This window comes from Silurus aristotelis, assembly GCF_946808225.1.
Source record: "Silurus aristotelis genome assembly, chromosome: 29".
Taxonomy (NCBI): Eukaryota; Metazoa; Chordata; class Actinopteri; order Siluriformes; family Siluridae; genus Silurus; species Silurus aristotelis.
The window spans coordinates 9,324,819-9,341,988 of NC_139602.1; the positions used below are offsets into that span (position 1 = coordinate 9,324,819).

The window sequence follows — 17,170 nt, forward strand, 5'->3', positions numbered from 1 at the left end:
CCTAAATAATAATAGTCTGATCAATCAGAATCACGAGTTAAAATTATTGCATAAATACTATTAACTTAGGGTTTCTTTACTAAAATTATTCCTAATAGAGAACCCTTTGAGAACCCTGAACTGAATCATGTGTGACCTATTTATCAAATCTGTATAGAATAGTTATTTATCGTCCTGTTGCCATGTTCAAGTCCACAACCGAAACAGATGCCGGTTCATTCAGGGGTCATTAAACTTTTAACAATAAAATGTCATTTGCCCAGATTTGTCAGAGAATATTCTTAAGCCAAAAACTTTATAAATCCCCAGCTGCAAGATTCATATTTTATTACTTTATATACACTCCTGTGCATCTTTCCCTTGTACATCCAAGCACATAAATGCAGGTCCAATTCAAGTTCCAAATTCTTGTGAAAAAACGGAACAGTAAATCCCAAGAAACGATTGAAATCTATATTACACTCGAACATCAGTTTTAAGGCTGGTTTAGGAAACTGCATTCTTTTGTTTGTGGAGCGTGATATATCTGTGAAATGAGTTATACTGATGATACTACTAGTGATGTTTAATTCAGTATTATACAGCAGTACTGCACATTGTAAAAAAAAACAAAAAAAAACAACGGACCAAACAAAAGCAAATAAAAAAAAAAAGAAAAGAAAAGATTTGAAAACGCAGTTCTGCCAAACAAAACCAGATCTGGCAAAACAAAAACAGATCCATCAAACAAACAAAAACAGATCCATCAAACATACAAAAAAAACCCCCCAAACAAACAGAGGTGGTCAAAAACAAACAAACAAAAAAATACAGATCTGGTCAAATAAAAATAGAAAAATAAATATTTTCTGTAACAAAAACATGATATGGTTACACAAAAACAGATATGTTGAAACAAAAACAGAAAAAGACAGATCTGGTTAAACAAACTGGAAAAAAAACAGATCTGGTAAAAAGAAATTGTGTAACAAATCAGATCTGGTCAAACAAAAACAGGTCTGGTGAAAAAATAAATTGATCTAGAGAAACAAAAAAAGATCTGGTTAAACAAAAACAGAAAAAAAAAAATCTGTCCAGATGACCTCACACACTCAGGCAAGTGACCTCATCCATTGCATTGTTGAATTGTTGAATCTGATTGGTCAGAAGTGAATTTTTGTATACCAGGTGACAGTAGTGCGGGTGCAGTTCACAGGTTTATATTAACACAGTAATTTTAATATGAAATGGTTTCTTCACAGCAGACATTTTTTATAACTTAAGTAAAAAAAAAAAAACATGCATCAAAGAAAAATTCACCAGCACTGATACAACGATGTTTAATATATAAACAATAAATGTTTATTTAACATATTTAAAGAAGGAAGGAGTCTCCAGTGTCAGCACTTGGTAACAGTCACGCAGTAACGTCACAAGCAAAGAGAGGGCGGTGAAGGATATAAGAGATGACGAGAGAACATGAGCGAACTTGTTTAACAGACAAACAGTAAATGTAATTAGAAAATGAAAAGAAGACAAATGAAATGTCATTCGTTAATACAAAAAAAAAAAAAAACGTATATGATGGAAAATTGCTGTGGCCTAACAGGAATAAAATATTTCTGGGCTGTGATTGGATAATAATCAACCTCAGGCATATATCCTGTTTAGATTTCTTGGAAATTCAATAATATTTGTTATGCATAATGGCATTTTTGACAAAAAAGACAAAAGGCGGAGCTGGAGGTGGAGGTGGCGGAGTTGAAGATGCTGTGATTTTCATCGGGAGTGACGAGGATGGACAGGATTAGAAATGAGTTATTAGAGGGACCATCCAGGCAGGAAGGACGTTTTAGAGACGAAGTGAGAAATTGAGATGGTTTGGACATGTGCAGAGGAGGGACATGGGGTATATCAGTAGAAGAATGCTGAGGATGGAGCCACCAGACAGGAGGAAAAGAGGAAGACCAAGAAGGAGGTTTATGGGTGTTGTGAGGGAAGACATGCAGGTAGTTGTTTAGAAAGACACAGATTTATAGACAGTAGAAAGAGATGTGTAATGGCATTTATTTAAATTCTGAAAAGTAGGAGACCTGAATACCCGTTGAATGTCTAATTAATTATTTTCGACAAAAAATTATCAGTAATAATGATAAAATGGGGAATGAGTCATATTACACACAATATTGCAAGAAAATGTGTATGTTGGGATTTTTTTTTTTGTGAATGCAATGTTACACAAGTGAGAAATATTGTATACGTTTATATTATAAAACATAGACTATGATAATCACTGGTGTATTAACAGCATGAAAAGTGTTACTTCATGTAAGGTCCTTTTTGTTAGCATGTCTGTATTTAAGTGCAGTTACCACATGGTATTGTAGGCTGGAAAATATAAAGATAAGCTCTATGTTCACAGAGTGTCCAACCATCCAACGCCAATCAACTCATTCTTGCCCGACCTGTGATTCAGGAATGGGATTTCTAAAGCAAGTTAGTCTTAGTTCTTAAGTGTCTTGCGCATATCTTTGAATCAAAGGCGACGAAGCGGAGCCAAAAGTCAGTACAAAGTGTCAGCCTTAGGTGTTGCCGGGGAGACAAGCTGTGACATGACATGAGTTAGCATGAAGCCAGCAGTTGTGTGTTAAATATCCTCTCTTCGCATTTCACTCGGACGTATTGTACAAGCTCATTAGTTGTGTAAGTGTTCCACTAACCCTCCATTGTGTTTCTTCTTCTTCTTCTGCTCTCTTGTCTTGTCTCAGGCCCAGATAATGGAAATCCTCCTACTCTTCAGACACATAAGCTTCTTTTCTCTAAGGTATGTCCAGGTGTTAGGAGAGAAGAATGCACGGCTAGGAAGTGTCCAGCATGGATTAGCTCTCCGGTAACAGATGGTCATGGTGACCTCCCTCTTTTAGGATGAGACAAAGACAGACATTAGCAGGAGATTTATTATTTTTTTTTTCAGTTTTCTTTCACTTTTTTTTTCTTTGCGAAACTCATTTTACCATATTTTACTGACAAACACTGACTTGTCCAGCCATATGTGGTTCATCCTCAAACACAACTATTTTACAGCAACGCCATGTAGGCGAGGTGTATTTATTTCAATTCAACAGCAAATTCGCCCCCAATTCCAATTCTTCAATATATTATCCAAGATCATACATTTTTAATTTAACATGTCATTTGCAGAACTTCAGTTATACATGATTATTGTCCTTCAGAACAATTAGAGTTGAGAATTCAGCTCCGGGATAAATGTTAAAAAGTACATAATGACCTTTTGCCACAGAATCGGTTGCAGTGTGAGTCGCTTCGCACAGCGCACACACACCGCTGCGTCGTCGGCTGGTCTGCTGCAGAGCGCCGTGCACGCTGAAAGCCTCGGTAACTCGACATGCCGTATGGCACCATGCGCCTGTCAACACGCACACACACACACACAAAGAAAGAGCTAAATAAGCTATCACAATTCATTACATGCACAAACCATAAAACGCCACAAAACACTTTTATTTCTTTTCTACACAATTCATACTTTGGTTTTTCTGCAACTTCTTAAATGCAACGCCTGGGTTCGATGCTCAGAAATCACAGAATATTCTAAACAAATCAGTTTTTATCTATTATCAACATCCATGTGGGATCAATAAGGTGTTCTGATTTTGGTGGTTCTTATCCTGAGATAACACTAGAATGTAGAAAACTAAATGGCATATATTTACATATGGTGTGTATATGTATGTATATGTGGGATTTTAAAACCAGTGACAAACTGCCACTTATGATGTAACACAAAAGCAACAAATCCAGACAAATGTTTTATCGAACCGAATCTACGACGTGTGTAACTTGACGTTTCTTCAGTTCCACTCAAAACAACAACAGCAGTTCCTTCTTTAATTCACTCGTAAACACAAAAATGGAGGGAAAACCAATCTACCTGTCATTACATTTATATATCTATATAAATCTATATTTATTTTTATTTATCTACATATATTTTTCAAGTCTACCAAGAAAAGTAAAAAAAATAAAAATAAAAAAATTCAAGGTGCTTTATACGTGTCACGTATACATTACAGCAGAGTGAAATTCTTTCTTCGGATATCCCAGCAATGTTTAGAAGCCGAGGTCAGAGCTTTATTTATAATATAGCACTCCTGCAGAACAGAGGGTTAAGGGCCTTGCTCAAGGGCCCAAAAGTGGCTTCTATGCGATCCTGGGGCTTAAACCCCCCAGACCTTCCGATTAGTAACCACTAATGAAGTGGAAGTGGTAGCTCATACTTATACAAAAACTAGCATGAAATCAAGTTGTGTATTTTCTCATTTGTGTTGAAATAGTTCGCTTTACAATGTATATAGGTTGTGTATAAGGGAGTTCACCTTCATGATGTGAACGTACACACCATTCCAATATACAGCGTTCCAGTTCGCTCTCGATTCGATTCGCGTTCAGTAAATTAATTTGAATTCTGTTTAAATCGATCGGAAATTCAGAACATTACGCCTTGTTTTCTATGTTAATATTAATGTTAAGCCTCATATGTCGATTGAAGAATCGGTTCCTGATCACATCCCAGTCAAAAAATTAAATTGCTAAAGTTTGTGTAGATGTACAAAATAATAATTGGAGAAACAAACCAAAATATACATGATTATAATGAGAATTTTTTATCTGTTACAGATAATTGGTTCAAAATATTCCTTTTTTCTATAATTACATATGTGATGCATGTTTGCTGGTATATTATTTCATATACATTTTTTAGGAAGTCTTCTATGTGCCTTTCAGGGATACGTCTTTTTTAGTGATAGATAATGACTAAATACTTTACTTAAATACTTAATATTAAATATAAACTACATCAACAGGAGCTTTTGTACTATGCTTGGATGTGGAAAGGGGCTAGATAGTACTCTTGTCTCTGACACTGTAGTGTTTAACTGGGTTACTCCTGCATCTTAAGAGTAGACATATATATTTACTATGGTTTTGGTTTTGAATATTAGGAATGATCTAGACACTGGTTCCCAACCACTGGGTCACAGCCCAGGATCAAGCAGTGAATGACTTGCTAGCAGGTCACAAGAATGTTTTGGGGAAAATTTCTGTCTAGTAGATTTTACACTGTATAATTTACTGTGAGTTTTTTCCTTTTATAGCAGCTATCCTAAGTTCACTATCCACTATCGTAGACAGACAGACAGACAGACAGACAGACAGACAGACAGACAGACAGACAGACAGACAGACAGACAGACAGACAGACAGACAGACAGACAGACCAACTGACCCAAACACCACCACCTTCAAAGCCAGCCAGACTGTGGTGTACATAATGTTGGAGACCCTTGCTCTAGATTTTCTACTATGAGTTAACCCGATTGTTTGTTCTGCACTTAAACATCTCCCCTTATTATTTTCTCCTCCTACAAAACCCCCTTATTTCTCCTCTTTTTGTCAGTTCAGCCCATTGTGTGAGAACAGTTTCAGGTTTCTCCTCTAACACACCTGATCTTGTCTGTAATGATCTCCTGATCAGGATTAAGTGTAAACCTGAAATTCGTGTAGAACCGAACTCTCGCTGCTGTAGGCTCGCTGTTATATTCATATTTACACTTAGTAGACCATGTTAACATCACAATATGTTTTTTTTTTTCCATCTCTCAGGATGACCTTAAGGATTTTCTTGTGCTCCTTGTTATACAATTTCAGACTCGATACAATGTCATGAAGAGGAAACCAGTACGCTTTAGGTGCTAAATAGAATAAAGCTCATGATAAAAATGAAAACGAGCTTCACTTTGTTGATTCAGTGTTGTTTTATGGGAAACATCACAAATGCGTTTCTAACTTTCAGTATTTTATGCTTCTATCTGTGTATTTTAATAATGTGAATTGGACTTCAGTACTCGTTTTTTATTCACAAAGAAAATATTAGACTCTCTTTAATGCTTATTATTACAATTTTAGTATGATTTTTATTATATTTATTATTATATCATTTCATTATTTTATCAAACTTAAAATGAGCAGAAAAAATATAAACAAGGCTGGTTGTTTTTTTTTTTCCTCATAAAATGTTTAGTTAAAATAGTTATTAATTGTAAAAATACAATATTTATTTTAATCACTTTTTATTCGGTTAAACTTTAAATAATGTGTACTTTAATCAGGATTATCTATCTATCTATCTATCTATCTATCTATCTATCTATCTATCTATCTATCTATCTATCTATCTATCTATCTATCTATCTATCTATCTATCTATCTATCTATCTATCTATTAATTAAACATATTAAGATCTTCACACTATCTTGGTCTAGACCTACATCATGTCTGTGATGGGTAAGAAGAGCGCGCGCACTCACTCGGGCGTGTTCACCCAGATGACGTCCAGGTGGCAATAATAAACGCACTCCTTGTCTTTGTAGGTGTAGCACGTGCATCGCTTCTCTCTTTTGCGCGGATGCGAGTCGCGCGACTTCACCGCGACGTCGCCCCGGTCGCCGTCGTCGACTTTGGCGACAGATCCGCGTGCACGTTCCGTGGGTGCTGGAGCCGGTGACGGTGCCGATGTCGGTGCTGTCCACGCGCCTGTGCACGCGCAGTCGGGCTCAAGTGCGCTGTCCTCGCGCGCGACAATCCGGTGCAACGAAACGCCTGGAAAAAGTACGGGTAAATAAAGAAGTGAGTAGTTCTGTAAAATATGATCAGATAGATAGATAGATAGATAGATAGATAGATAGATAGATAGATAGATAGATAGATAGATAGATAGATAGATAGATAGATAGATAGATAGATAGATAGATAGATAGATAGATAGATAGATAGATAGATAGATAGATAGATAGATAGATAGAATAATATAGAATAATATAGAATAATATAGAATAATATAGTCTGTACACCGGTTTTAATTTTTTTATACACGTTCTTCTGTTATTGATGTTATTTTTGTGTTTAACAGACAGAAAGTGTGCACCGTTTTCCCCAGGTGTGTGTGGGTTTGTGTGTGTGTGTGAGCGCGTTTCCTCCGGGTTCTCCGGTTTCCTCCCACCTCCCAGAAACATACCAGTCGATAGATGATTCTAAAGAGCCCCTAGGTGTGAATGTGTGTGTGCATGTTGCTCTGCAATGTTCTGCCATCTCAGCCAGGATGAATTCCCTCTTTAGTGAGGCCAAGATTAGGTCCAGATCCTCTAACATTTCAGTTTGATTTATGCAAAAAAAAATTGGATGAAGTCACCAATCAGGATCGAGCATAAATAAAGGTGAAATTGTTCCATTAATTATTGAGTTTCTTGAGATAATAAATAAATTCCTGGTGTAACACAGAAGCTCCAGCGCATGAGAAATATTCCAGTGTGTATCCCATCCACGTGTTAATTTTCTAACAATTTCCGACACGACCCTGTTTCATTTAATGAGGGGAAAATATGTATTATAATAATGAGAATAATAATAATAATACCGTTTGCACGTGCGGCTGTTAATCCGATTAAAATCACAACGACCAAATCCAGAAGCGACGTCTTGGCCATCCCCGGGGTTTTACTCCAGAAAATAATAACAACAATAATAAAAACAATAATAAAAACAACGTGTCCGTTGAAGAAAAAAAGATATTTAGATCATTCCAGCTGTTTTGATATGAAGACCCTGACATCCATTTAAGCGCCTTTTTTATCCAGATGTGCCGAATATTTGTGTGCAAAAGAATCCTCGGTTTTGCACATAGAGCGATGTGCATTTGTTAAAGAATTGTGACGCACATCCATGAGTGTGTGGTAGCAATGTAGTATGTGTGTGTGTGTGTGCATGTGTGTGTGTGGTGCGTGTGTGTGACTGCACTGTCGTCCAGCAAACAGGTTTTTATAGCGTGTACAGCCTTCAGAGCACCACCCTCTCCACTGCACCCGTGTGATATAACCAGCACCTTCAGGCCAAAACACAAGAAAACTAAATGGGAAAAAAAAACATTCATCATCATCATCATCATCATCAAATACAACATTTCAATGTAATTTTTATACGAATTATTTATTCATATTTAATATTTTTCTTTTCCAACATCAGCTATTAATTAGATTTTTTTTTCTCAGCATACAAATGCTGGCAATTAATAATCAAAAGTGATATGATCCATTTCGTGCACACAAATAAAAGAATATACAATTATAATATATAAAAATATATAATTTACAAGTATACAGTACCACTCAAATGTTTGGACACATCTTCTGCTTCCGTCTGTTTTTTTTTTTTTTTTTTCTTCTTTATTTTTCTTCTTTTTTTCAACATCGTACAAAAACGGAGAGTGAATGAAGAGCAGCCAACAAGCACTCAACACTCCTAGGAACTTTTTCAAGGCTGTTTACTTTAAATTTACTTTACATTTCCAAAAAATAGATTTCATGCAAAATATTATGATTATTATTCTTTGTTGTTGTTGTTGTTGTTTTTCAATTACACACTACAAAAGGCATAATTTATTTTTTTTTTTGGAAAAATATATATCATTCTTATGTAGGCTCTCTTGAGCTCAGGCTACCATTTATGAGAAGGATCTCATGTTCTTTTTGTGTTTTTGAAGGTTTGCTCCTGGTTCTCTGCTTTCCTCCCAGCTCACAAAAACCTGCTGTTGATTTTAACTAAAGCCTACAGGTGTGTACGAGTGTGTGAATGTCCTCGCTGTAATTTCGCCCCCCACAGAAAATATTTGATCATTTAGAGAAAAGTCTCTTTTTTTGCCTTCAGAAAATACATTGTCAAAAAAAGATGTGCCAAATTACCAAAACAAATAGTATTATACTCTTCGCAATCTGATGTTAAGAAAGTAAAAGCTTTTAATGGATCCAGACAAGTTTCAATAATAGAATAATCAATTGGAACAAAACATAATTACATTATTGTTATTATAAAAATTTTAGTTTGTTGGGCTTTTTTTGAGGAAGAGAGAGAGTTCCAGAGAGCTTGCTTTCATGATAATTACTTATGAGAAACATGTTTCAGATTTGTTTTTTTTTTTATTTGTTTTTGTTGTTCACTGATGCATTTCAGCCACATTTCATTACCTCGCGGTGGCCAATTTGCCTGACTGGTGTATTTCTGTTGTGTCTCTCCCATTGTATAACCCCACACTTCCAATTTTAGACCATGAGATTGTGCCGTTATAGGAAAATAATCCATTATATCGTGTGTGTCAAGTTACTGTTTTCACTTTGGTCTTGATTATTTTCCAATAACAGCCTGTACTGGAGTGCTTTGTTTCTCTTATAGCTGTCTACAGCAATCTGAGGACACTAACAAGTATTACTTTGCTAATAAAAGGATAAACGTGGCAGTCAAATGGTATAAATGTAAATGAAAGGTTATTATTTTTATCTCTTTATAGTTATTTTCATTGATTTAGATCAATTAAGAGACTCATTAGTTTCTGTTTTTAAGGTGTGCTATAGCAGATGTAGGTTTTTATGCAGGTTTGATGTTGGTTATAGCAGATGCACTTTTTATTTAGGTTTTTATGTACATTATAGCAGATGTAGCTTTTGTGTAGATTTTATGTAGGTTATAGCAGATGTAGGCTTTTATGTAGGTTTTTATGTAGGTTATAGCAGATGTAGCTTTTATGTAGGTTTTTATGTAGGTTATAGCAGATGTAGCTTTTATGTAGGTTTTTATGTAGGTTATAGCAGATGTAGCTTTTGTGTAGATTTTATGTAGGTAATAGCACATGTAGACTTTTATGTAGGTTTTATGTAGGATTTAATTCAGGTTTTTTTTTTGTACATTATAGCAGATGTAGGTTTTTATGTAGGTTTTAGTGTATGTAGGTTGTAGCAAATGTAAGTTTTTTTTAATGCAGGTTTTATGTTGGGTAATTGTTCCTTCATTATTTCTCTCATATATATATATATATATATATATATATATATATATATATATATATATATATATATATATATATATATATATATTATATAAAACTTTTTCATTGTGAAAAATGTATAAAAAAAAAGAAAAGAAAACCTGTTAAGTTTTAATGCATCATTTGACTTCATTGCTTCAGATATCAAATGAGGAAGTGAAGACTGGTACACAGTTCGCACATTTCCTTTCTCTTGGATTTTTTTTTTTCCCACAGCTGTAGGTGTTCCCTGTTCAGAAACATTAAATACCCCTATTCAGACTTCATCTCTGGAAATGCACTTGTAGTAAATGTTTTTATAGAGGCAACAGAAGTCCATTACCACAAGAATGAGAACCTCTCAGAAAGTTTTGGCTGTGAAGAGGTTGTTTTGAAAGTCAGCTCAGCTTGTCAACTTAATTTGATCGTAGTCAGTACTTAAGGTATTGCATGAGGAGGAGAAACTCTAAATAATAATTTTGATAGTGGGTGTCATTCAAAATACACCGCAAGAATGTTGGATTTTTTTCTATGCTAAATTTACCTCAGTCACGGAGATGACAGTTTAGCCAACAAAAGTGCTATGCACTATAGTTAAGGGGCTCTTTAGATGCAATTATTTAATCATTAAGGCATAACTTAATGTGCACAATTTCTAACATTGGCTCCAGATCTGAATCTGATCTGTTTTCTGAACCCCAGATTCCTTGAATAACTTGTCTGCAAGGTTTCAGATGACATAATAGGCACAGACCTTGCCAGCTGCATGAGAACAGACCAAGCTCAGTGGACATAATGAGATGGAAAAAATGTTGTCTCAGATTTATCTTTAAAAGGAAAACTGCAGTCGTTTTTGATAAAACATGTTTAATCAGACAATAATACTTTTTCTATAGTTTTAAAGCATGTGTTTATGCTTTATTTATTTATTTTTTAGTTCAAATTTGCATACAATATTGTATCAATGGCAAAGATGCCCAAAGTTGGCTTGTGGTGACCTTTGGTCCAAAATGCCAAATACTACATAAAGGGGGAAAATGCCATTGACACGGATGGTCATTTTTTTTTATTCAACATAACATATTTTGTTTAATATCATGTTTCTCATGATAGATAGATAGATAGATAGATAGATAGATAGATAGATAGATAGATAGATAGATAGATAGATAGATAGATAGATAGATAGATAGATAGATAGATAGATCTACCAAAAAAGTGCAAATATTCGCATTTTGCAAAGTGCTTGACAAGTGTTGATAAATATTTAAATATATATGTACAACAATTAAATATAAAGTTGCTGGGTAGGAAAAATAAGTAAATATGAAAATTTTAAATATGTGCAAGATATATGTAAGCCACAATATATGTAGAAAAATATAAGATTTATAATATATATTTTCTAATCATGTATTTATTTATTTATTTATTTATAAATATTATGAAATCGCAAATGATGGGAACCATGAAAAATTATATTTTCATATAATACAGTCTGATTTAATGCAATAGTAATTTTTTCGACCCACAGCCCACAAACATGTTTTTTGCCCTTCATAGAAAAAACTTGGGGCGCCTCTGATCTATAAGAACAGCATATTTGTTTTAAACATAGAAAAGCAGCCATAAAGTGACACTGATTTGACATTTATAGAAGGAGTCTCCAGTGTCAGTGCTTGTATAGTGTTATCATGATAATCATGATATCCTGAAAAGAGACACTATGCGAGAGCTGCTACAACAAAATGACAGGAGGTTTGGCAACTTTAAACAAAATAAATGGATAAAAAAGACAGCAAGAATTTTATAATAATAAGCAAAACAACGGCGTTCTTGTGTGACGAATGAGACGCTTCAGGACATGCTGATGGAAACCATGGACCATAGAAGACTTGCTTTTTACATGAAAAATAGATGATGCAACAGATATATTGGTCGAATATTGAGGTCTTAGCTTTTGAATTGCATACCATGAAAGTTTTCTCAAAGCAACAAGGGATTAGATGCGTCCTGTGGTTTGAAATCTAATGATGAATCATCCCAATGCATTCACAGCAAATTCTGAAGAGTGTAATCAGTTATGCCTCTCCTCCACACTCACAAGTTACTCATGGTATATAGAATGTAGTGCAAGAGGCAATAGGACATGTGTTATATGCTAAAGCTGAGGAGGTGTACATGCCTTGGCAGATCTTGATCACTGTTTAGTGCATCTCACTCCCACATACAGACCCAAAGGTCACTGGGTCATCAGGAAAGTAAAGAAATTGAGAATTAAGGAGTCCACTTCAGGAGATGGATGGGGAAATACTTATGGGAAAGACACTGACTTGGACTTGGACAGAGACTACAACATCTTCAGCATGGAGGTGATTGCGTAGTATTTAAGGCTTTAGACTCTGCATCAGACGGTAACAAGTTCAAATAAAGTAATTAATAGAAAAACGATAAATAAACAATAACGTAAAACGTAATGAGGACATTTTTCATTATTTAAGGACTTTGTCGACAGTATTCACACTCTTGGTGTCACCCAAATGAGGATAGGTTCTGATTTTGTGTCTGGTTCCTCTCAAGGTTTCTTCCTCTTACCACCTAAGGGAGTTTTTCCTTCCCACTTGAATTGAAAACCATAGCTACCAACATATCTTATTTATATGATTCAGTCTTTCATCACATGAAGATTATTAAAACTTCGGTCCACAATGAATTACTGTTTGACAATTTACAGGTATGTTTGAGAAGAGCTCCCAGCAGCTACTGCTAGATCATGGAAATTGTCTTATTTCAGTGTGAATAATGTAAATGCTAATATAATTTTGTAATATATAATAATATTGTAATATATTGTGCTGTAGGTCTTTTGAGTTAAATAAAATTCTTAAAATTAATTAAAAATGTCATTAAAGGTCCATGTAAAGATATATGCAATACTCCCAACAAGCATTTGTAATGTATTTGTATTGAAGGTTTTTTTTCCTTTTAGTTGGAAGATTTGCCCATTTTAAAAGTAGATCATTACAGAAAAAAGTGTGTGTGTGTCTGTTTGGTTCTCCACACTCCATCTCTTCTTCAAGAACCTGACAGACATTTAACAATCTTGGTTAATAAATTTGCCACATATAAAATAAATAGGTTATTCAAGGTCTCTATATGGTCATTGAATAATTCAGAAGGTTTTACAGTATAAATTGTGCAAATTTAATTTTAGTGAAGTGTAGAAGATCTTTAATAATTTTGTAATACAAAATAAGCACAAATACAGCACTACCCACTGACAACCAGATAAAAGTTTTGTTTAACATTTATTTTATTGTCCTACTGTTTGTAGAAAAAACACAGGAAATGTCAGAGGAATGGAGGCAGCGAGATGAGTGGTAGACATTACCTTGCAGTATATCATGGGAATGAAAAGCACAAGAATTAAATCTCCATTCCTGCTTGATCCCGTTGGGAAATTAATCCTAAAAAAAAAACCAAGTATGCCAAGGCCCCGTTGCCCCTCCAGCATGGGGCACTTTGAGGGCAGTGAATCTCAGCCAGGCTCTCACTGATGTCGCCATGTGAACCATTCAAATGTACCTAAAATGCAACATGACAGATGTTATCCTAACACAAACGTGGCATTTGAAATCTTACTAATTACTACATAGTAAATCATGAATATTTAGAAGAATAATCAACATCTTGCTGAGTAATTAACTTAAGTAGTTAAATAGTAATAATCTCTCATTACTTGCTTAGTTCATGTGTAAGTGGGTGTGGTGTCCCATCTGCAGTGCATTCCTGCCCCACACCCTGTGTTTCCCTAGGATAGGATTCAGATTCACACAACCCAAGATATTTACAGGAAGAATTCCAGGATGTACTGTAGATGTAGATTATTGAATTAATTGCAAGAGAGTGAACAATTATCCATGGACAGGATGTGAGCGGTTGAACTAACAAACTATCTGTATTTATCATGAGCATATTCTGTTCATTTTTGTGGCTATTATAAGCTTTTAATTACATGTTTTTTAATCATTTAATTTTGTGGTGTACCTCAAGGTTCAGTACTTCCTAACTTTAATATTTGTTTAATATCAACAAATATATCTATCTATCTATCTATCTATCTATCTATCTATCTATCTATCTATCTATCTATCTATCTATCTATCTATCTATCTATCTATCTATCTATCTATAAAAATTATTAATTATTGCATAACTTTCTGGAGCTTAAATTTTAGACTATTAAACACACTTCTGTAGACAGACTGTTTCTCAGAACGTACTGAAGGTATTTTAACAGCCTGTACAAAGAAATGCCAGACAGTAAAGTGTGTGAACATGAGGTATGTTTTTGAAACTGCTGGTGGGCCTGTCAGGCTTATTATCTAATGTTATACTAAATTATTACTAGAACGGAGCAACAGTAAAGTCAGTAATTCTTTACAAAGAGAGACAGAAATGGAGAAAAAGAAAAGAAGTTAAAAAATAAATAAGTAAAAAGGTATGCCTAAATGTCATAAACTCAAAATGTGTTATGGGATTTCACATTACTTGCATTGTTCAATATCAGCTTTTTTTGCTTTCAGATTAAGTTTTAGGACTCAGCAACTTTTTTTATTCTTGATTCTGATTGGTCAGTCTTGGTTGCAGCTGCTAGGTTAATCACACGTTTATATTAGCATGCTCTTTCTAAAATGTTAGTCTTTCTATAGAAACTAATACTTTAACACAGGGTGAATATTTAATATAAACAGATTTAAATGATAAGATTATTTTGCATTATTTTGAGTCTCCAGTGCAAGTGTTTGTTTTCTTCCCAACTGAGTCGTTCAGCATAGGAATCTGAAATGATTGAAAAGGTGTTTTGCAGGTGAACTCTCCAATACTACCTGATACCCCAGGAAATCCCTTCCCCTTCCCCCATTTTAGTAATCCTTTTGTCAGTGTACCTGTTTTTCCTGCTTGAAAATTCTCAGAGATTGCACCTTCGTCCTTCATTTTTTATGTAAACTACTGTGATTTATTTTGGATTCAGCCACCAACATTTTTAGAATGTTAAAATGTTAAAATCATCTAAGCTTGGCTAATCTAAGCAACTGAATATCAACAATAAAGAATATCAGCCACATAGACCCATTTCATGATTTTTAATATAAGATTTTGTACTCAAATAAAGTACAATTCCTGACATTTTCACAATTAAGCTAAAAAAAAAAATGTATCTAAGTCTTTATTGATATCTGTCTCTCTCCTGTGTTTATTATTTTACTGCTTATATTATCCATTCAAGCTAGGAGATGTTCCACAGGAGAGGATTTCCTAAGATCTTGCCCTTGAGCTATGACTCCACATGGTTCAGTCCTGCTCCTAATCTCAGCATGAAGACAAACAACTGCAGAGGCCCGGTGAAACTTAGAACCCTTCAGGTGATCGCCGTAACACTTTGCTTGTGAACCGTCAAAGTGATGTATGACCTGCTACTTATTGCTCCCTAGGGGGAAAAGCAGAGTGTTTTCCCAATGTGTGGTGACCCTTTAACTATCTGCAGCATTGCAGCCGGACCATATTGTAACTTTTCAGTGTTGCAGGGAGAGATAATGGAAGCAGACTCTCACCAGGGGATGGAAAAGGATAATAACCCGTCTCTGAAGCATTTGTTTGCTGTAAGGCGACTCCTCAGCACTCACTGACAAGGTCTCACACCTGACTCCCCTGGGGCCGATTTTAGATAGACGGGTCTGATCCAATTATGGGTGGACACTGCCATTCAGTCACTTGTAGACAGCTCCTGAATAGAGACATAAAGACAAAACCCACCTGGACCTTGTAGTCCTTCTGAGAAAGATATCTGCTTTCTCCGGACCAGGGGTGCCCAAACATTTTTGAAGGCCAATTTTTCCTTTCTTTAATGTCAGTCTGTAACAGAAAATGAGTGAAATGAGAAAAAACAGAGTGATTATCAATATTATTGTGTACTATTAATATTAGAAATGTTATTTATATTCATTGCTATTGAAATCCAAACATTTTACTTAATTATGCATATGGTTGGTGGGTGAATCTGAAAAATAATTAGGCTATGGTAATAACTAGAAGTCGACCAATAGTGGATTGTAGCGATACCGATAGCTAGGTTGGATCTTATTTGCCGATAACCGAAAAAAACATACAACTCCATGTAAAATATTACTGAACTTTATTACAAAAATTAAAAAAGAGTAATGACTCATAGGAAAAGAGGAAAGGAAATAAATATGAATATATTTCATATTCGCAGTCTCGTGTAAAAACAAATCGCATGTCGCGTTAGTGATTTGCCTCTAGAGGCCGCTCTCGTAATGACAGCGAACCGGAAGCTGGAAAAACTATCGTTATAGATTTTCGCTAATAGCCGATAGTTTCACAATACCCTATCGGTACCTTGCCCTCTATTAATAACTAAGGAACTTTTTAGCGTAAAAGCCAACCTTTATTATTAAATACAGATATGATATAAGTAAAGCTCTGGCATTGTTCAGAGGGCCGTTTCAAATCCGGACTGTTACAAGAAAAAGACCTGGATAAAGTAAAAAAAAAAAAAAAAAATCTTTATAGTTCTAAGTATTTAAGCTATGTTTAGATAGACGGGTCTGATCTAATTATGGGTGGACACTCCTAGACAGCTCTTGAATGACTTAAAGACAAATACCACCTGGACCTTGTAGCACTTCTGAGACCCTTTATCTTTTGTTTTTCTTCTCATCAACCATTTCCTTTTCTGTTTATATCTTATTAACATTCAAAACTGACAAATTTCTTTTACAATTTAGCATTTATCTCATACCACAATTATCTCATATACTACTGAACAGATGTGGATTAAGAGCCTTGCTTAGAAGACCAGCAGTGACAAACATGCAAGGCATTTCAATAACACTTTCTATAAGTTCGATATTAAAAAACCATTAACGTATACCTGTACTTTCAGTTCTGTGTAATTTGGTAACAACTCCTGAACCTCCTGAAGTGTAACCGTAAATCTGTGTTCATATTATGTTTGTGTAAATCGCAACACGTCTATAAATGATGTCAACTGGGACATAATTAGTTTTTTATAGGCAGAAATTGCATCCATAAATACTGAATGAATGGCTTCTTACAGAAAACTTTAACATATCATAGGCTACACATTTGTCTTTGTTGAAGAACACATTTTCTTAGTGGAAATTATGTGTGAATTATGTGGAAAGTTTGCCATGAGTTATTGCTATTGAAATGAC

At 34.8% G+C, this 17,170-nt stretch overlaps 1 protein-coding gene across 1 annotated transcript; it reads right to left on the reverse strand.

The window, feature by feature from the left end:
• Positions 1 to 2,227: 2,227 nt before the first annotated feature.
• LOC310722741 (endothelin-3) lies at positions 2,228 to 8,249 on the reverse strand. The gene is made up of 4 exons (XM_083535430.1): positions 7,476 to 8,249; positions 6,370 to 6,661; positions 3,269 to 3,406; positions 2,228 to 2,896 (listed from the first exon to the last, which is right to left on the reverse strand). The coding sequence occupies exons 1-4, from the start codon at positions 7,543 to 7,545 to the stop codon at positions 2,881 to 2,883; spliced, it is 516 nt and encodes a 171-aa protein (XP_083391556.1). The 5' UTR covers positions 7,546 to 8,249; the 3' UTR covers positions 2,228 to 2,880.
• Positions 8,250 to 17,170: the final 8,921 nt, after the last annotated feature.